General features: G+C 40.4%; 2 protein-coding genes across 3 annotated transcripts in view; one reads left to right on the top strand and one right to left on the bottom strand.

The window, feature by feature from the left end:
• Nucleotides 1-495: 495 nt before the first annotated feature.
• Nucleotides 496-4,484, bottom strand: rfc3 (replication factor C (activator 1) 3). Its single transcript, XM_004550132.3, has 9 exons — nucleotides 4,268-4,484; nucleotides 2,563-2,700; nucleotides 2,328-2,395; nucleotides 2,085-2,182; nucleotides 1,711-1,892; nucleotides 1,463-1,599; nucleotides 1,276-1,374; nucleotides 1,122-1,191; nucleotides 496-1,025 (listed from the first exon to the last, which is right to left on the bottom strand). Exons 1-9 carry the CDS (start codon nucleotides 4,352-4,354, stop codon nucleotides 834-836), a joined length of 1,071 nt encoding a protein of 356 aa, XP_004550189.2. The 5' UTR covers nucleotides 4,355-4,484; the 3' UTR covers nucleotides 496-833.
• Nucleotides 4,485-7,683: 3,199 nt separating this feature from the next.
• Nucleotides 7,684-20,312, top strand: part of stard13a (StAR related lipid transfer domain containing 13a) — a 52,089-nt gene continuing 39,460 nt past the window's right edge. Inside the window, exons 1-4 of one of the 2 annotated variants that reach the window (XM_014409908.4) lie at nucleotides 7,684-7,787; nucleotides 9,048-10,036; nucleotides 14,241-14,375; nucleotides 18,625-18,801. In XM_014409908.4, the coding sequence (XP_014265394.3) occupies nucleotides 9,311-10,036; nucleotides 14,241-14,375; nucleotides 18,625-18,801 (1,038 nt within the window). In that variant the 5' untranslated portion in view covers nucleotides 7,684-7,787; nucleotides 9,048-9,310. Of the gene's footprint in view, nucleotides 7,788-9,047; nucleotides 10,037-14,240; nucleotides 14,376-17,971; nucleotides 18,171-18,624; nucleotides 18,802-20,312 lie in introns of those variants that run through there. The other variant, XM_023153494.3, reaches the window with a different exon arrangement.

Raw genomic sequence — 20,312 nt, 5'->3', positions numbered from 1 at the left:
GCATATCAGCTCAAACACCTCATACCAACTAGTGGAGGGCTGATGATCTGGGCTCGTTTTGCAGCCACAGGACCGTGAAGTGGCCACAAACTCCTCTGTATGCCAAAGTATTCTGGTGAAATTAGGACAAGCAATAGGACAACGATCCCAAACACAGCAACAAATTTACAACAGAGAGGCTGAAAAAAGAAAATAAAGTGCTCCAATGACCCAAAGTCCACACTGAGGCCTGATGGAAATGGTGTGGAGGGACCTTCAGCGAGCTGTGCATACATGAATTAATGTATCACCCATCTGTAATTGTATTCACCCTAGTTTGGGCAATCTTGTTATCCATTTACTACAGGCTGACTCATCCTGAAATATGATGCGTTACATCCCCCTTTGCTCATACGTACCATGCATCAATATCTCGATTTCAGGTTAAAAAAAAGGCTCAGTGTTTATGATAATCATTATAGATTTGGTCACATCCATACAGCATACAGATCAGAATATCTGTAATCAAAGCAATTTATTGTTTTGTTCAGTACAATGTGAATTCCCCCCCCCCCCCGGGGTGGTCATCACACCACCCCTATTAGTAGTTTACACGACTACACAGAGAGATCAAAGTTTACTAACAGCGTTTAGCGCTGAGGGTTTTGGGCAACTACGCATAAAGCCAGAAACTGTAAGACTTATTGTGGAGTAAACTGTGTCAGCATCACCACAATGCCTAAAAAGAACAGAAGCCTGTCTCAAGTCCAGTGAAAGTTGTGGAGGCAACAAAGAAACGCAGCTGTTAAACTCCTGACCAGAAAAATATCGGTCTATTTAAAGTCCACTTAAAGTCAAAACATCATCGCATCCAGACCATCTTCCATGAACTTCTTGTAGATGGCCATGAACTTGGCAGTGAACGCCTCCAGGTGGTAGATGGCTTTGCTCCCCAGCTGTAGTCTGTGCTCATAGTAGGCTGCAATGTGAGCCACCTCCGTCTTCAGCTGCCCATCACAGTTATTAAGCAACTCTTTCACGAGACACTGTTAGAGGAATGAACAAGGACACTTTTACAGCCTCTTCATTAAAGACAACCACAAACTGCACTTTCACAGGAGATAACGTGAAGTAAACGATACCTTCATGATAATCTCAGGAGGGATGCAGTGGGTCAGGAGCTCATACAGTCTGGCTCGGACCTCCAACAACCTGGAACAAACACGGGTGGGAATTTTCATCAAAGTATCTCCACAAGTTTGATCTCTAACAGAACCAAATCTCTGTCACATGTACCTTTGAGGACTCTGCTGGCTGACGATGGCATTAGCCGTTTCTCTAAGATAAACCTCCCAGTCTGTCTCCGGGACGTCTTGGTCCACTGAGAATGGATACCTGTGAATAATAAGATATGCTAAATAAGTATGTGTTTAGGTTTAATTCCAACATAAGAAAGAAAATAGTAAGTTTTGCCACAACTTACTGCTGCACTCGGCAGGCTTCGCACATCAAAAGCGCTTTACGGAGGTTGCGACCAGATTTCTCGCCGATTTGCTTGGCCAGCTCAGGCGGGAGGACGAGACCCTCCTTTTTACAGACGGACGTAAGAACATTACAAACCTTAAAAAACAAGAATACAGCAGAGAAAAAGTTACTTTAATGAACAAAAACACAAGTTCCAAATAATGTAGATTAGTAAGAGCACGCCAAAAGACACCAAATTCGTCTCACCTCTTCTGTGCTCGGCAGAGGAACTCTAATCGCCAGACAACGGCTCCTAATTGGCCCGATGACTTTGGATGTAGAGGTGGAGCAGAGGATGAGTCTGCAGGTGGCCATGTACTTTTCCATCGTCCGACGCAAAGCGTGCTGGGCATCCTTCGTCAGTCTGTCCACCTCTGTTAGCAACACCACTGAGAAAAAGAAAAAGATAAGGGTGCCAATTGCTAAATAAGTGACAAGTAGATGCTGTGACTTCACAGAGCTAAATGGTAAATAGGTGAAATGAGTTCACAGATAAAACATAATCCCGCAAGTCTACATTTTTACTCTTAACGGTTAAGTCTTCATACATTTGACTACAGGCTAAATTAGCACACTTCTACCTTTGAAGTCTCTCTGTGTGCTCGACTGGATTTGCTGAGACTGTGCCACAGTTTTGATCAGCTCTTGAATCACCACGCGGTCCTGGTTCCCCGCATCACTGTACAGCACAGAACAGAAATACAATAAACAAACATTAAAGCTGAAGCAAAAAGGCCTTTTATAGCAACTATAGTTGTCACATGTACTGGAGGGAAAAAGTAAAGATACAGGAGTGCAACTATCAAGTAAGAATATCTCCTCACCTTGGATTTACTTCCAAGTGATAGTTGCTGGCTATGGTGTTAATCTCAATTTTCTTCTTTGAGGGAGCCTGCAGACAAAAACCACAAACTGGGAAATCAACTAAATCTTTAAGTTGTAAGTCTAAAAAGTTGAAGATTGATCAGAGATGTGACTCTAAATACAGCATGTAAAAGGTGTATTTTACAGAAGTTATTCGCTTGGGGAGAGTGATTGTTTAATTATTTTCCCTCTTACCACAATGGTCTGGTGCTCAATGCGAAGCTTTTCCACCCCAGGACCGTAGAGCTCCCTCAGCAGACACATGATGCGAGTCTTCTTGCCTGCACCTGATGGACCGTACACCAACAAGTGTGGGAAGTCACCACCCTGAACCTGAAACATTAACACAAAATTTGTAGTTTTTCTTTCTTTTTTCCTTGTGTTTGAAGTTTTTTTTTCTAAAGAATCAGACATTATATCTTTGCTTTTAAATATTACCAACATTGCGTTATGTTGCCAATGAGAGCAACACTGCTCTGCATGCAAAGAAAATGTGACAACTGTTATTAAACTTTACTTTTCATTATCTACAGTATATTATATACCTTTTTATATTACTTTTTCTTAGCTGTTCTTGTTCAGGAGTTTACGTCAACTCATGAATTATCAAGGTCATGTCATGGTTATTTTGGGATTTTGTTTCTCCAGCGTAAAAACGTTGTGCAGTATACATCTTAAATGACCAAAACACAAGACAACAACCCAAAAAAACAAGAATTGGGTGAACAAGTTTAAATTTATTTTATTGATGGTGCTGAAGGTTAACTTCAGACCTATTAACTTCTCATTAGTTATCACAGTCGACTACAACTGGTAGTTTCTCTTTGCCAGCATAGAAAGGATTTGTTTGACAGCACTCATTGGACTGACCAATACTCAGAACAATGTAAAATGCCAAAGTCAGTAATTGAAGATGTGCCAGTGGTAGCGGTACACTGCACAGAGTGGATGGAATAATGGAGAAGGGGGACTACATCCAAAATCTAGATGGTTGAAACTTGGACAAAATTGGGTGCTGTAACAGGACAATCATCCTAAAAATAAACCAAAGCTGGTTTGGAAAAGCAGGCTAAACTACTAAAAGCTCCTGGCTAAACTGAACCCTTTTGTGGACTATGCTTAAAAGCCGGGTCCATGCTAGAAATCAACCAATTTAAATGAACTCTTCAGAGATGAGAGAAAATCTAAAATAAATTCAAACTTTTACAACCAATTATTTTTAAAGTCATAAAAGATATGCACCATGCAATCATTCCAACTTGGAAGAACAATAGTTTGGATGGATGGATAGATGGATGGAATGATTAAAAGCTCAATATTACCATTACACTCATGACCAAGACGTCAGTGGATTAAATTTTCTCACCAAAACTGTATGTTTTTGAAAACACCATTTTCAAGCATTCACATGAATGGAATAAGAAACACAAAAAGTATGAATAGTACCTCCTAAACGATGAACATATGTGAACAAGCACTTCAAAAACACAAGTTGTGTGTGCACAATACTCTGTCTAGGAAAGGATGGTGTGTGTGATGTGTATACAGAAAGTGTGAGAGGATGAGATCATCTTTAAGCGGATGTGAAGCCTTATTAAAATGGCATTTGCTCCATCAGATATAGGGATCTATTTTCCCTCTTGGTCAATACTGTGAGGTTCTGGCTCCATTATAGTGTCAAAGTGGAACAAGTTGCACATAGCTAGTAACGTCCACGATAGTATGAACGGGGTTGTTTTACAAGCTGTACACAAAAACCTCTTAACCAGCTCAGTAAATCCCCCCACAATTGTCTTGCAAAGCTAAACTTGTCGATCATGCCTGCTCACATGCAGCATTATTTACGACGCTACCGCCAATCTGAATAAACAGCCATCATGGAGGAGCTTATTTCTCTTACCAGGTTTTTGAGCTGCGCCGCCTGCTCTTTATGAAAGTCCAGTTTCCCGAGGGACGACGGACGATATTTGTCCACCCACAAACTCATTCTGCTATGGATTCAGTAAAACGTTACAGTCGTCCGTGTTGACAGCAGACACACTCTCCGCTTGCTAATCTCCCGCGAAATGTTATTCACACAGCAACCCGCGCGACTGGTTCCTGCTCGGCTACGGAGAGACGGAGAGGACAAATCTGCTACAGGCGCGTAGGTAAACCGGAATTTTCATTGCGCAAAAAAACAAAAACAAAACAGATATTTTTTTTTATATAGGACTCAGTAAAATAACGTAACTCAGTAATTCAATAATCTGTGAATGCGCTAAAATGTGATTTTTTTATTCCCTCCACATTCTAAAATACACTTTATATGTGATTTATTTAGCTTTTTAGCTACTACTATTGAGAGTTCTGTGGAGTCACACATTCGCAGTCAGCACATTTGTCTTTAAAACTGTGTGTAATTCCTCTAAACAGGCGATACCAAATGACCTTTGCTTGTGCCACTCATGCGTGACATCTCTCGTGTCCAGGTGCAAACGGACATTCATGTCATCGTCTTTACAGCAGATGACATGCCTTACTGGGTGGAAGCGATATAAAGGATTTGTTCATGGAAAACAGACTAATATCACAGAGGAATGTGAGACAGTTAATCCCATGCTGCAAAAACAAAGCTGTCATTTGACAATGAAAAGGTATGAGTGCGTAGTTTTTAGTTTTGGGGATTTTTTTCTAGAGGAGCTGACCTTACTGTACAATTATTTGCGTTTTCTATCTCTGTGATCATTATTTGGTCAGAGCACCTTTTTCTTTAACCCACGACTCTGGTTTTGCATCATTCATAAAAGTGAAAAAGTAAAAAAAGAAAAGAAAGAAAAGCAGAAGAAAATATACACTATATATACTTTAGTAGGCAAGCATTGTACTGGGTTTGGATCCCTTTTGCTTTCAGAACTGTCTTTGTTCTTTGTGATATGGGTCCATATGTTAACATTGGTAACATATCAGAGATGCCTCTGGAGGTCATTTGAGTACAGACAGTTTTTTTTAATGCTCAAGAAACCAGTTTGAGATGATTTGAGCTTTGTGACATGGTGTGTTATCCAGCTGGAAGCAGCCATCAGAAGATACATATGCTATGATCATAAAGGGATGGACATGATCAGTAGTCTGTAGCATTTAAACCATGCTCAGCTGGTACTAAGGGACCTAAAGTGTGCCAAGAAAATACCCTTGACACCATTACACCACCAGCAGCAGCAGCCTGAGCTGCTTATACAAGGCAGGGTGGATCCATGGTTTCATGTTATTTACACCAAAATCTGACCCTACTAGCAAAAATCAAAACTTATGAGACACCAGGTGACAGTTTTCCAAACTTTTGTCCAATTTTGATGAACCTGTGTTAAAATTAACCTCAGTTTCATGTTCTTAGCTGCTGCTGTAGCTTCAGGATTTGTCTTGTTATGTATTCAGAAATGCTACTCCACACAGCTTGATTCTAATGATTTTATTGAGTACTGTTACCCTCCTATCAGTTCAATGCAGTCTAGCCTTTTCACCCTGAGAACTGCTGCTCACCAGATGTTTTCTCTTTTTCAGGGCATTTGTTTTTATGAATGCTAGAGATGGTTGTTTGGGAAAATCCCCGTAGATCAGCATTTTCTTAAATACTCAGAGCAGCCTGTCTGTCAAAATCACCTCTCTTCCCCATTCTGATGCTCAGTTTGACCTCCAGCAGGTCGTCTGGACCATGTCTACTCAGTGAGCTGCTACCATGTGACTGGCCGATATAAATGAACAATAAATGCATGCTTTGAGTGTACGCTCAGGCTCACATCCACAGAACAGAAGCGTGTTTCTCTATGAGTCATTATATTTCCCTCCTTTATCAGAAGAACAGGTTCAGAATTTTAATACCTTGTTTTCTGCAACAACAGAGTTCAAAAGGTCGTTTTTCTTCTCTGATCTGACTGAATGTTTGCTGTCAAAATGAGGATTTATTCTCTTTTGCATTTCAAACAGTATATACATTCAACACTGTCAAGATAAAGCAGTTATTTCTTTCTGCAGCTACTCCTCATAAATGTTTGGTGTGACCCCTCCGTGGAATTGATTTGTACACTTAAAATACCAGAAACATGTTTTTTTTCCCTCTAAACATTCAAACTTTACCCATCAAACATGACCTTGATGTCTGTTTTTCTCCATTTTGTTTTTATTCTTTTCTTTTTACTCTGCTCAACCTGATCCAGGCGACTATACCTTTTTTTTCACAGGAATGCTACACGAAGCGTGTCTCAGCAGGTTAGCGTAGCTTGTATTGAAATACGTGCATGTTTTATTAATAGACTGGAGATAAATCATCACAGCACAGTGGAGCTGTGAAACATCTGGGGAAGGTTTATCAAGATTCTTCAAACAGGATCGCTCTCATGAATGTGAAGTTCTTCAAAACAGTAAAACATTAATCGCGATCGTCACAATTTAAAGTAAATGTTAATCTCAACATTTAAATAAGTCACGATGTTCCTGATGAACCAAAGATTTGGATGTGAAACTTTGAAGTTATTCTGATTAGGATTTTATTACATTGCTGATGCCTAATGTAACGGCTTAAGTAATTAAGTAATACCCTGAGAAGTTGATGTCACAGTAAGCAAAGAGACTTCTACGGTCTTCCCCCTTGTCCGGACCTCTTCTCCCAAAAAACGGGCCTCAACAGGCGGGATCATTTTCAAGGTTAACATACAAATAGCAGAGCTTCACCCCAGACCACAGAGGTTCCCTCCAAAATGGGAAAATCTGTGTTTTCAAACAATCCTGAAAACTTTTCAGTCCATCCACTTCTCTGTAAATATCACAGGTCTTTCAGTTGTTGATGAAAGCGCACAGGCTGTTAGAAATAGTCTGGAAGGCGAGATATTTACAGAAGATAAGAAGAGTTTGAAGCATTACCTCATGTGCTGTTGAGGAATCTGCTTCTGAGGTGAAAAATCTTTTGCTCTGGGCCATATTGTATAGCAATGAGTGAACAGGGGAGGGAGGGAGTCTGGTTTGTCTTCGTGCAGATATTTAATCTGCTCGATCGACCAACAAAAAGATTTGATTTCCTTTGTCTGGAGTGAATCATTTACCCTTTTTTTCTTTTTTTTGCCTTGCACAAACTTTCATTCACATGAAAAATAATAAATAACAGCCGCACTTCAGACAGGCACGCTTACACAAATAATCTAAACACCTGCCCGTGGAGCTCTCTATGTGTTCTCGGTGAGGTAATGTAGGAGGGAAAAGCATTCCTCAGCCCTTCTTTCACTCTCCTCCCCTCTCAGCATTTCACGTCTTTCCCCACATAAACTTAGTCGGTTTCACGCTGTATAAACGCACAGGTCACTTTGTTAGATCTGCTACCCCCTGATCTTCAGCCTGCTCTGAGGGAAGACTTCCTGGGTGACACAACCTTTGTGCTAAAATGTCTGGTATGTTGTAAATATGAGTCTGTGTTTGTTTACAATGCAGCGTGCTTTCATTTATGTGTGTGCGTTTTTTAAGAAGTAGGTCAGAATCCCAAATTCTCTCATATTCTGTCAGTTAGAGAGGATTGAAATGATGTTGATGATGTTTCACATCTCAGCTAACATGTGGGAAATAGTGACATTTGCGACATTGCTGCATTAATCCTCTATGTTGGAAAGGATTTTTGCATGTAAATACTCTCTGTGCTCTACAGTGAATAAGTATTTCTATGTAATTTGAGGGTTAAAAATGAGTGTGTCTGTGTGTGTGTGTCTGAAAGGCAACGAAAACATTGAGAACCAGGGTAGGAAAGGGTGTGTTGGCTCCAGACAAAAATAGCTATGTTGCAGGAAAAAACAATGCGTTTGAGAAAAATGCGAGAAAAGAAAAATAATGAAAATGTCAGAGTTACAGAGGAATCAGCCAACAATCACATTCATGATGTGACTGATATGAGTCACATAATTTCACTAAAAATGGAAAAATATTTTTCTACATATTAAAGTAATCTTGTAAAAGCACACTGCCGCTGAGCTATTTTAATTCATTTTAAGTGTCCTGTATGCAGTGTTGAATCGACAGCAGATTTTAATGGAGCACTAACCTTTGCTCGTTACCCCGAGAGTTATTCATTAAAACAAAACTAATGAATTCACAGAATGGGCCTCTGAAAACTGTCCAAGCAGCAGTTTCATGAGCGCTTCACGTAAGTTCCTCTACATCCATTTACAAAACAAATAGCTCTCTGTTACACATTCATATATATTTTTCGTCCCGCGTACATGTGAACATCGATCAGTTTACCCAAATATGCACACTCTGTTTCACCTGAGGAACACTGGAGGAGCTTTATCATTGTAGGAGAATGATTTATACTCAAATCATGTGTTTTTTTAATCTATCTGTTTTATTTTAAAACTGCATGTGGCGATGCGGTGGTTGGTACTGTTGCCTTAAAGCAAGAGGGCTCCTGGTTTGACCCTGCTGGCTCATGAAATAATTGGCAGAAAATTCAAATGTTTTGACAACTGAGTGCTTATTGAACCGTCTGACAGTCAAAAAATATTGATTAATTTGCATATATGAGTATGAATTTGTATATTATGTGCTACATCCTTCATGTTTTGGAATTTATGTATAAAGGGGTTATTGAATGGATGGATTTTTAAATGTATTCTTGATTAACCGATTTCTGTTTTTCTTTCCTCTTCTCTGTAACTCAGGCATCAAAGAACTTTGGGCCATTTAAATTTGGTCCAAACTGTAAATATCATCCATGCGTACTTTCAGTTTATCAGCTGCAGCTGGTCCAGTTCAGCTCCTTACAGATGGTTCAGTAGAGATGTATGAAGGTCCATCAGCTGCATTGCCTGTGCTGGAATAGTCAAACAGGCATACTTACCATCAGGTTGTCGATCTTCTGTTGGGTGACCTTCAAGGTCGAGCTACTTTCCTGCCTCAAGCCTCCATCGGCCATCTAAGAAGCATGTCTGAGTCTGTTCCTTTGCTGCTTTGTGCTCTGGATCCTGTAACCAGTCATACCACAAAATGGAACGAGCTGAAAATGGACAAGAGCTCCCTGCATGATGCTCCTGTGTCTGATTTCAGACAGAATGGACATTGTGAATGCAGACAGAGTTCAGACATGTCTCCTGGAGCAGGTCAGGACATGGAGGTGTCATCCCTGGATCGCAGAGCAGCTGTTCATAGTGATTCTCAGATGGAGGCAGAGAATGTAAAAGACTGTGGAGCTAAAATACCTCAGCAGAAAGACGAGAGCCCTGCAGAGACCCCAACAGTCCTGGACAAATGTTGTCATAAACGTCTGCCTGCATCTATGAATACACCAGAGGACGTGCTAAGAGTAGTAAAACACCACCCAAGCGCCATTGTGTTCTGTGATTACGACTGTGGGACTGGCAATCAGGTCATCAACGAGAGCTCTGATGGCGGAGAGTCATCGTCATCCACTTCTAAAGAGGCGGAGGGCGAAGACGGTGATGATGATGACTTTCCTGCAACGTTACAATATAAGGAATTCCTGGTCAGCCGTCGTCGTAGAAACTTGAGCAGGAACAGGAAGTGCTTAAGGAGGAGACAGGATGCCCAGCCTAACAGCACACCATTTGACTGGCAAAAACTCAACAAGGGCAAACCTGGGTTCACAGGTAGCCAGGAGGAGGAGGACACATGGGAGAAGAATGGAAAACAGGTAAGGAAAATAAGAGGGGGGCTTGGGCAATAATAAAAAACAAAGAAGTCTTGTTCACTTAGTAGAACAGCCAGAGAAAGCACTTGAAAAGCCTTTATCCTGTGTTAAATTGCACTGCGGAAAGCCTGATCCTTTTTCCACAGCAGAGAGGGATCCGGTCATAGCAGGAAAAGCACAAGTTTTACTCGTGAAATTAACAACTGCTCCATTCAAGTATTCAAGTGAGCCAAGGCAGCCTGGACTGTAACGCCAATTTTAGCCACAATTAATCTTATTATGTCGCCCCTCTAGTTTCCTAAAGAGACCTGCCAGAATGCCTGCAGCTAAAATCTTTTTTTGCAACTGTGATCCCTACAGGCGCCACCAGAGGGCAGCAACGTCAAAACATTTCGAACTTGATTTCATTTGAGGGCCAGGAGTGAATTTCCTAAATAGGAATACTTTCATATCATCTTTGAGGAAAATATTCATTGCATTCGTGTGCTGCGTGCACAGCAAGTTGTCATGTGCTGATCCAGTGCTGTATTTAGGCTATAGATGCAGGGCAGCAGGGGGTCTGCACAATGTATTTGAATTTTTTAAAGTAGCCTGTTTTGTTCTTTCTTTTTATTAAATGCATAAAACTTAAAAAAAAAAAAAGCTTCCATTTTTGTGTGCTACTAAATCTTTGCATTATTTCTTCAATTCAATTAAAAAAAAAGAGAGTCTAAGTAAATAGGAATCTTTCAGCAGGTTCCCCCCTGTTAGAAATTCCTCCCATATTTCCCTTGGCCTGGCCTGGCCTGGTCTGGCCCAGCATCTCCAATCCTCCCAGCATGCAACACACCAGCAGGCTTCCCGTAGTGTGACAGTGCCCCTGACTGTGTTCTCACACCTGTCAGAGCAGCCCTCAGCTGCTGGCACGTTTCCACAACAGTCCTCTGGTTTGCTGTACGCAGCTTTCCCGCCTTGGCCTGCATAAAAGGATTATGCCCAAGTAGCTTTTCAAGTTACTTATTGACAGACTGAGGCCGGGGCTCATTTGAATACCTGTTTAATTGAAGGGAACCCCACTGCTGTTTCACACATTCCTGGAATATTTTGGCCTGAGCAGTTTGGACACATCCCCCGAATGTGGACGACATTTTTGCCAAATTAAATGTTTAAAAGCAAGTAATTAAACTTTGCTTGGAATAAAATGTGTCTTGCAGGCTTGGTGATAATTATTCTGCCTTATTAATAGCTCAGATGTGAAGGTGTATTAATCGTTGCCACAGATTTGTCGTTAGTCTCTGGCAGCCTGCTGTCATGCCCCGAAACTTGAGAAAAATAAATCTGTGTTTTTACAGATAATGATATGACTTCACTTTCTTGAATTTGTGTCTGTGTGAGTATTATTTCGCCTGAGATAACCCTTAATATCTGTAGTTTTCTGAATTTGGATGAATATTGTAGAATTACTTTGCACCTCTACTACCAGTGCTTACAAATGTCAAAGTACACCTAATACTTAAGAAAGCAAAAGCATTATTGGAGACTTCCCATCTCTAATTCAAGTTACAATCTGGTTAATTGTGTTTGGGATAATGAAAGAAGATGAAGTACTATAAGGGAATTACAGTTAGGCCAGCTAGTACTTTACCCTTTGTCTGGGCTGACATTTAGACCAAGTCTAGATACCCTTTAAAGAGTATTGGACAAGACTTAAGCCATGTTTTTATTAGGTCCACTTACAAGATAATATTCAGCTGCGTGAAGTAAAAAGAGAAAATAGTATTTGCTATTTGATTTCATTTATTAAGGGGAAAAAGCTACCCAAAGCTATCTGGCCATTTTGTAAAAAGTAGTTACTGTTTGTGTCATTTTTGGCATCAAGAGCTGAAATGTTAAAACTGTTTGTCATAAGTGGAAATGAGTCTTTCACATTACTGTGGGGGAATTTTAACCCACTCTTCTTTGCAGAATTGTTTTATTTCATCCACATTAGAGGGTTTTCCAGCATGAATGACCAGTTTAAGCTCATAGCAAAGCACCTCAACTAACATGACTCCAGACCTGTATGAGGCCACCCCATAAACATTCATTTTAGATTTTTTTTGAGCCATTCAGATGTGGACTTGCTGGTGTGTTTTGGATTATTGTCCTGCTTCAGAACTGGAGTGTGCTTCAGCTTGAAGACACAAACTAATGCTCTCTACTAATGTTAGAGAGGAGAATTCATGGATCCAACAATTGCAGGAAGTCTTCCATGTCCAGCAAAGCAGCCCCAGACCATCACACTACATTACCATGTTGGACTGCTGGTGTGATGCTGTGTTAGTTTATGCAGATGTCACAGGACACAAACCCTCCAAAAGTTTGAGGTTTGTCTCATCAGTCGACAGAATATTTTCTCAAAAGTCTTGGGGATCATTGAGATGTTTTTTGGCAAATGTGAAATGAGTCTTCTAACCAGTCCCAGTCTTTTGACTTGTGTCTATGTTGACATTCAACATTATTGTTGAATTGTGACCTCTGACTTTAACTGAGGCAAGTGAGGCCTGCAGTTCTTTAAATCTTCTTCTGGGTTCTCTCACGACTTCCTGGATGAGTCGTCAGTGTCCTGTTGGAGTAATTTTGGCAGGTCAGCCACTCCTGGGAAGGTGTTCCAAGTTTCCTCTATTTGTGGTTAATGGCTCACTGTGGTTGAGTGGATACCCAAAGCCTTTGAAGTGTCTCTGTAACCCTTATCAAACTGACAGATGTCGACTTTGTTTCTCAGCTGTTTCTTTAGATTGTGGCATGATGTGTTGATTTTTCTTTATCTGTTAGTCTACCTCACATTGTCAGACGGGGTCTATTTAAGTGATTCCTTGATTCAGCAGGTCTGGAAGTAATCGGGCTTGGGTGCGTCTACTGAAATCGAACTCAGCTTGCCAAAAAAAATGTGGTTAATCAGAGTTAAATTATGATTTAACAAGAGGGCGCAAGGGTGTGATAACCCTTAATAAATTAAATCATCATTTTGTATTTCCTTGGGTTACTTTGTCTGATATAAAAATTTGTTTGATGATCTAAAACATGTAAGTACAACAGGCAAACAGACTGTATATGAAAGTATTTATCAATGATAAAGCTGCAGGAAAAAAACTATATCAAAATAACAGGCATCTTAGCCTCTCCATATAATGAAAAGGTCTTTTAGCAAATATGTCAGGATGCATTAAAAGCTCTATCTTCTCTGATCCCTCAGAGAGAAGTATATTAACATTTCATGAGCTTTGAGAGCACTCTGTCTGTGCTTGTGTATGCTGTGGTGTGCATTTGTGTTCGTGTTGGCACATTTACATTCACATGCTTGTGTCTGCAGTCACTCGTGCCATTGAAAAGCCTCCACTAGATGTGTTCTCCCGTCACTCTGTCACCCACAGTGAGGGTAAAAATAGCACCCCGGTGATAGAAACCCTTCTGTGTTCCCGTGTGTGGAATCTGGAGATGTGGGGGCCGTAACGTGCAGGAAATGACTTTGCTGCCAAAGCCCTTATTGCTGATATTTTTCAAACTGGTCAACATGATGGCTTTGGGAAAGGGAGTGGACAGAAGGGTGTGTTTGTGTCCGTAAGTGGGTGGGTGAGCGCATGCTTGTGTATAGCTATGCATGTGTGTGTGTGAGTGAGGGGGCTGTTTTTGGATTTCAAGCTCCTCAAAGGGGCCCTATGTGCTACTATCAGCCCCTGGGACTCTGGGGTTGGCAGCAGAGCCCCGAAACAAAGCAGTTTGTTCATTTCCTGGAAGGCGAGTGAACAAGTGTCTCAGTCAGAGCCCGTGACCAATGGGTGTAGAAGGAAAGCGAGGGAAATTGAGGGTGTAGTGCATGACTATTGGTCTGGAGAGATACTACACATTTACATAACATGCAGTGCTGCTGTGATATGAAGCAAAGCTTACTCCTTACAGGCGACAGTCTTTGACATTGACTTGACAAAAATGTATCTGCTCTACAAAAATCACACTGAGACATGATTAGACTGCAAAGTCTACCCTTAGTTAGGCTGAAAAAGCCCAATGTTCATCTCTAAGGAGCCCTATAGGGAGTGAAAGGTGGAGTAGAAGAATGAGGAAGAGGAGTATATGGTTTTAGGTTCAGCATACACGAAAGGCGTAGTGTAAGATTATCCCCAGAGCTTGTCCTTGAGAAATATTTTCCTGCATTTGTTTTTTTTGTTTTTTTTACCTATACATTCAGGCTTCTGCGTATGACTCCATGACCCTGCTGATGAAAAAGTTGGACCACCTCAATGAGGGCATCCAAGAAGTCCAAGGTGCAATTTCCTCCTACTCAAATGAGGCCAGTGTTGATGAGGAGCAGCAGAGCACCACAGTGAGTCAAGTACAAGTAATGTTATGTTTATTCACATCAGGCTCTCAGAATGCTTTGAATGAATGAAGATTATACGTGGTGATTAAAAAGAAACTCACAGACTTAAAGCTGAAGGAACATAAAGGTGAAGTGAAACATTTCTTAATACACATTCACATGTAGCAAGTACGCTGTGCATCACTTAGAGAAACTTAGACAGTGAGGCTTGTAAAATGTAGAAGTTCACTGATTTACGCAGGTTTTTTATGCACGCATTCAAGTTGAGATTGCAACTGAATGCATTCTGCTGATGAAGAGAAGACATTAAACCTGGAGAGATTCTCTGTTCGGGAGGTATTAAATGAGGGAATTTATCAATATTAAAACTACAGCATATGCAAAAGTCATGAGTCACCCCTCATTTCTATATGTTTTGCTTTGAAAATGGGAAACAGGTGATTTATTAAAAAGTGTGCATAGAAAAACAGAAATACAGTACATAAGGATAACTGTACAATTCTAACAAGTTTGAGAGTCAGTGTTTGTATGAACCATTATTCCTCAGTATAGGAAGACGTCTCTCAGGCAGCTTTCCTGTAATTTATTGCTTGTGTCTTCACGGATAGTTCTCCAGGATTCCTGAAGGGCATTCAAAGCTCTTTTCTGGATATTGGCTGCCTTTTTTTCTGTGGTATTTATTTATGGTGAATTAAAGTCTGAATGTTCCCGTGAGCCTAATTCCATCAATTTTTATCTCCAACACTACTGACTGAATTGCAGCCTGAGCCTCAGATGTCTGTAGACACTCACTGTTGTACATCTCTCCTGATCTTCATATGCATTATACATACAGTACATACTGGACATAACACATATTAAACATGCATGAAGTCAACAATTTGAGTCAAAATTCCACATTTGGGTTTATCACTACATATGACCGTAACATAATAGTGTGTTTTTGCAACAGGCTGCTAGTAATAGAGCGCCAGAAGATAAAATTTAAACTGAGTTTGGCGCTTTTTTTTTTTTACACTCGAATCAGTCACAGGTCATTGTTAAGTGGCTTAACAAACATTCAAGTATAAGAACTGAACTGAAAATGAGCAAAAAAAAAGGAAACGCAAGACCTTCAGAAAACCTGGAGCACTATTGCTCAAGACAAATGATATGATGATAAAGACGTCCTGCAGGGAAAAATATAAAGAAATGACATGTGGTTAAAGACTTTTTTGCACAATACTGTGGTATTCAGTGCAGTCACCAAGTCAAGAGGAAAGAGACGTTTTAACACCACAGTTGTTAGTTTTTGTAGCACAGTTTGTGCAGCGTGGTGACGGAGGCATCTTGTCTTGTTTTGGTTTCCTCCTCACAGACTGAACACATGTATGTGTTTACCAGTGATTTTTAATTATAAATGGATGAGTGTGAAGGCCATGAACGGTTATATCTCTCTCTCAGCCCTTTGTTGGACTGCCAATATCATCCAGGTTGGAAACTGCCTCTCACTCAAAGTCAGCGGGTAAATCAATGATAAAACTCAGTAATGACCACTCAAGACAAATTTGTTGTATCAGATAAGCTGATTTTTTTTTCACTGGTTGATTTGCTGCACAAAGTTTGAATTCTAAGTGAAATATTAAATTGAGTATTGTGTGGGCCACTGCTTTGGTTATAGCAAAAATGATTGCTTTTTAAACAAAGCTTTAGCAACATTTTACTGACTGCGTATATTCATCATCAACACAGAATGTACCATTCACACATGTTAGACAGGCCTCAGTTTTCTATCTCCTCCCCCCTGTTAAGCTACCCACCTTTCATTTAACAAGGCAGCATAGCTAAGAATATTAGTTTGGATGTTCTCCAAGCCTGTTGTTTTTCCATCATTAAGGCATTTCACAAATCAAACAGATCTTGACTCATTTGGCATCCACCTGGATAAAGCGCCGTGTCTCCAGAAAGCAGATTACAGGAGCTGAGCTCGTCATTTTGGCTCGCTGTTATTTTACAGGTGTATTTAACATAGTTTTTGGAAGAGGAACACGGTCTGCGGATGGCTGTGCTGCTCTGCTCTCACACAGCATTCCAGCTGCCTCATTACGCTTACCAAGTGTAAATCTGGTAACCTCAAAAGCTCTTTAACCAGCAGCACAGAACTTCAGGAATGTAATAAAATGGTGGTATTTAATCGCGCTAATCTCATCCAAACTGTCTGGAAACAGCAATAAAGCGCGTTTACAGTATCTCTCTGTTTTTAGCTTTATGTGCCACATTCTCTGTGGAGCACGTAAACACACTTTTATTTTCAGTGACAGCAGCATTTTGAATACAAGTGGTGAATTTAGCCGTCTTATGGTGGAAGAAGCACAGAATCTCTTTTATAGATTCACTAAACCCAATGACTTGCAATCTATTTCTTTCTTCTTCTTTTTTTATAGCAAAAAGGTCATCCTTGTTTTGGAGCACAACAGAGGTATTTATATGAGTTAAAAATATGCAATATCCAGCTAAATATCAAAGGTTCCTGGTATATACTGCCACGTTATTCCTCTAAACAACACTCTTCATCAGTCTTGCCTTTGATTTGGCCCAAAGTTTAAGGTCATGTGCTCAATATAGAAAAACTAGTGAGTTCAGTGCTCCATATAATATTCTCTTTCATTCTTTCCTCAGACACTATCCTGCAATCATGAAGTACCCTACATGCTCATTATACTTTCCAGAATTGCGTTAGCTATGTCGGTGTAAAAAGTTGTTATTTGTGTCCTTGCTTTTGTCATGATAGTCATAGAAACACAGCTCACATGGGTGATGGTCCCAGTCAAGCATTTGGATCCCGACTGCAATATCTCAACTATTAAATTGATCACTGTGACATTTTGATAGGGCGGTTAGGGATGTTGTTGGGTTCTCACATAGTCAACATGACTGAGTGACTTTCATCTAATGCAGCCATGAGGTTCATATTTATGCCTTTTAGTGAAATGAACGAATTACAGTGAATCTCAGGGCACATTTAAGTGCACCTCAGGAGGAATTGTGACAGAAACCTTCCAGTGAACTAATGTTCATGCTTCATGCTGCACTGTTCAGAGCTGCTAGAGCTGCTTTTGTGTAATGAAGAGGTGTGCACTGTGATAATATCCTCAGTGCCCGGCTAGTTCATAGAAAGAACCGAAATATCAAAGTCAAACAAACCTTTTTACGTAAGAGTAACACAATTAAAATTAAAGATTAGTTTTGGGGACACGGTGTCCCTGATGTTTTTATGTAACTTTGACCACACAGTTATATAAAACTAGCAACAGCATCATGCCATCTCTATGATGGCAATGCTCTGCAAGGTCAGAGGGGGAATTTTCTGCACAGACAAGCCTTGTGTGCTGTAATAAAGAGAAAATGTGGCTCTCTATCCATGCACTTGTAGATGGAAATCTTGGTGGGGAAATCAGCATGCCGTTTACAGACACGAATGCCATCCCTGCTTCAGTTACACACGCTCACATTTGCACACACATCCCTGTTATCAACTCAGCGATGGACAGGAGGGAAGAGCGGGAAGCATGACGGCGGGTCTTCCCACTGCTGGGTACAGTAGTTGAGCAATCAGGTCAAGCTGGACTTTCCAGTGTTGTCACTGAGCGGAGATACTTATGGCATAAAGGGGGATTTTTCAGAATAAGAGAAGGGCAGATATATCATTACCAGTGTCTTATGTCTTTCATCACGCACCACCAACACCAGCTCCACGAAATACTCCACAGAAACCAGAGAGCTGCTGAAGAGACAGGTGACATGAGGACAGGGACTGGGGTAAGAAATTGAAGGGGACACAACTACATGGAAACTTTCTATAAAGAAAATTAGAGTTATGTTATTTAAACTGGCATTTGTCATGAGGAATTAAGATTTTGTTGTTCACCATGCCATAAAAAAATTTCAGAAATCAGGGATTACCATTGGTTATGAAACATGTTTTGACTTCATTTCTTCTGTTCTTCCTTATAGTTTTAATTCTTGATGGTCAACATGTATTTATTTTTTTTAATCGCTTATTGTCAAAATAAAATCTAAATATAATGCTAAATAAAATCATGTATGTCCTTTAAAAGCTTTGAAATCATTTTGTGTTCTGATGACGAGTGAGCTGAATTTGTTGTTGGATTTTTCTTCAGCTGCTGCTTTTAAAAGTGACACTGAACCTTCAGCTGGCTTGAAGTCTCATGCTGCTCCATCTCACTGTTTTTCTTCCCTTTGGTCCTCCCAGGGTTCTGTGGCTGTAGACAGGATGGTAAGCCGAGTAAATCAGGATCAGGGAACCTCCAGATTTCCAGACAAATCTGAGCCACTGTCCAGGCGCTGCTCAAGACCTTTGACCCGCAGCAGACCACTGACGCGCTCATCCCTCTCATCCCCTATACACCTGCAGGCCCGCCGGGCTAGGGTGAGTTAGGCTGAGTTTCTATGTGTGTGAGTTTGTGAGGTGAGAGTGACACATCTGCTTGTCTAACTGAATGAGTCTTTGCTGTGAAGTCAGTGGATTAAAATGAGTGCAGTGCTCCTGATAATCATTAATACTGTAGACGAGGTAACAGGAAGGTGTTTGGAAGGCTATGAGCTGCAGTCAAAAAGCTGCAGTCTTCAACATGAAAAAGCCCTTTTTGCTCAGTTTGATTACAGATTAATACATTACATCCTCAGACACAAGGTGATAAGATGTCTCACTTTGATTAAATTAATGCAAACCTAGAATCTTTCCAGCAGTTACAAATGAGTTACTTTTTTGATAAACACACAAAAGATGATCCTGTAGACCGGCTCTGCAGATATATAGTCTGTCTGATTCAGCTGAGGTCAGTTATTTCGGGAAATGTTTTCAATTTGTAACACCAACTGAGTAAAACCTTTAGGCTGCGATGTGTAATTGTGAACAATCTTTGCACTTCCTCTTGTATTTTATGTCTAATATTGGGAATTTCTAGGCAGAGCTTTTAAGGAATGCGTCTGCTTGTTTATTGTTTTGACTACTAGTCAGGATTTATCCCCTGCCTTTTTCTGGGCCTCTGTCTAGTCTGCATTACCCCTGCTGTTGTGTAAATAAGGCGAAAGTCAAATTAGGAGACAGCTCCGCTCCATCCGGCAGTATGCAAGGTCACTGTTTTCTCTGTCAGCACTGCAGCAGCAACACAAACTATCACAAATACACCACTGCTCATCCACCAATGAGTGGAGGCCAGAAATAAGGAAAGGGGGAGTTATAGTCCACAACCTCCCCATACATTTTTGTTATTGAAATATAGTTTTTTTAACGAATGATGTGTGCAGTCCTTTTAAAAAGTCTTGAGGCTCTCCATGTTTCTTTATATTTTACTTCCAAGGAGACACACTTTCTTGTAGTTTTTTAAAGAGGACTTGATAAATTGTTTTCCAGTCTTACTGAAGGGCTTTCAAAGGTTTTCTTTGGATGTTTTTCACTGATTTTCAGTCCAGTCTATCTGCCTGAGCATGTTCAGAGGAATGATACGAACCGTTCATATAAATAAGGCTTCTAACTCAAGAGAAGAGCCAGTGTTGTGTCTCTTTACAACTCAGCAAACAAGCTATTTGAAATTATATGTTTAGGTGCTTTGTTACTAGCAGACTGTTTCAAAAACGTAACGTAAAATAGTATTTTGTTATCAACAAGGTGAATCCTAAACAGACATTAGCTGAAAACCTACTGTATCCTAGCATGGAGTTCAATGTGAGTTTTAAAATAACTGTGAAACTGGACAGAAAAAAATCTAGGAAATACCTGATGCAGGACTTAAGAGATGCATCCAGCCCTGATACAACTCTTTGGTCTGTATGCAGGTCAATTTTTAGTTGTGTATATGTTTGTCTGCACATATGTTTGTGGGGACCAAAAATTGGAATGTTAATATACTTGTGGGGACCAACAGTCCCTTATGGGGA

Source organism: Maylandia zebra, linkage group LG10, assembly GCF_041146795.1.
Source record: "Maylandia zebra isolate NMK-2024a linkage group LG10, Mzebra_GT3a, whole genome shotgun sequence".
In the NCBI taxonomy this organism is placed as follows: Eukaryota; Metazoa; Chordata; class Actinopteri; order Cichliformes; family Cichlidae; genus Maylandia; species Maylandia zebra.
The sequence above is the reverse complement of the archived record's forward strand: the minus strand, read 5'-3'. Positions and strand labels throughout refer to the sequence as shown.

Bases quoted from the DNA above. Each gene is read 5' to 3' on its own strand.
- rfc3 (XM_004550132.3), bottom strand. From the start codon at position 4,354: ATGAGTTTGTGGGTGGACAAATATCGTCCGTCGTCCCTCGGGAAACTG. The intron at 2,701-4,267 runs GTAAGAGAAATA...TTAATGTTTCAG, and splicing joins CGGCGCAGCTCAAAAACCTG to GTTCAGGGTGGTGACTTCCC. The intron at 1,375-1,462 runs GTAAGTTGTGGC...TATTATTCACAG, and splicing joins GAAGCCTGCCGAGTGCAGCA to GTATCCATTCTCAGTGGACC.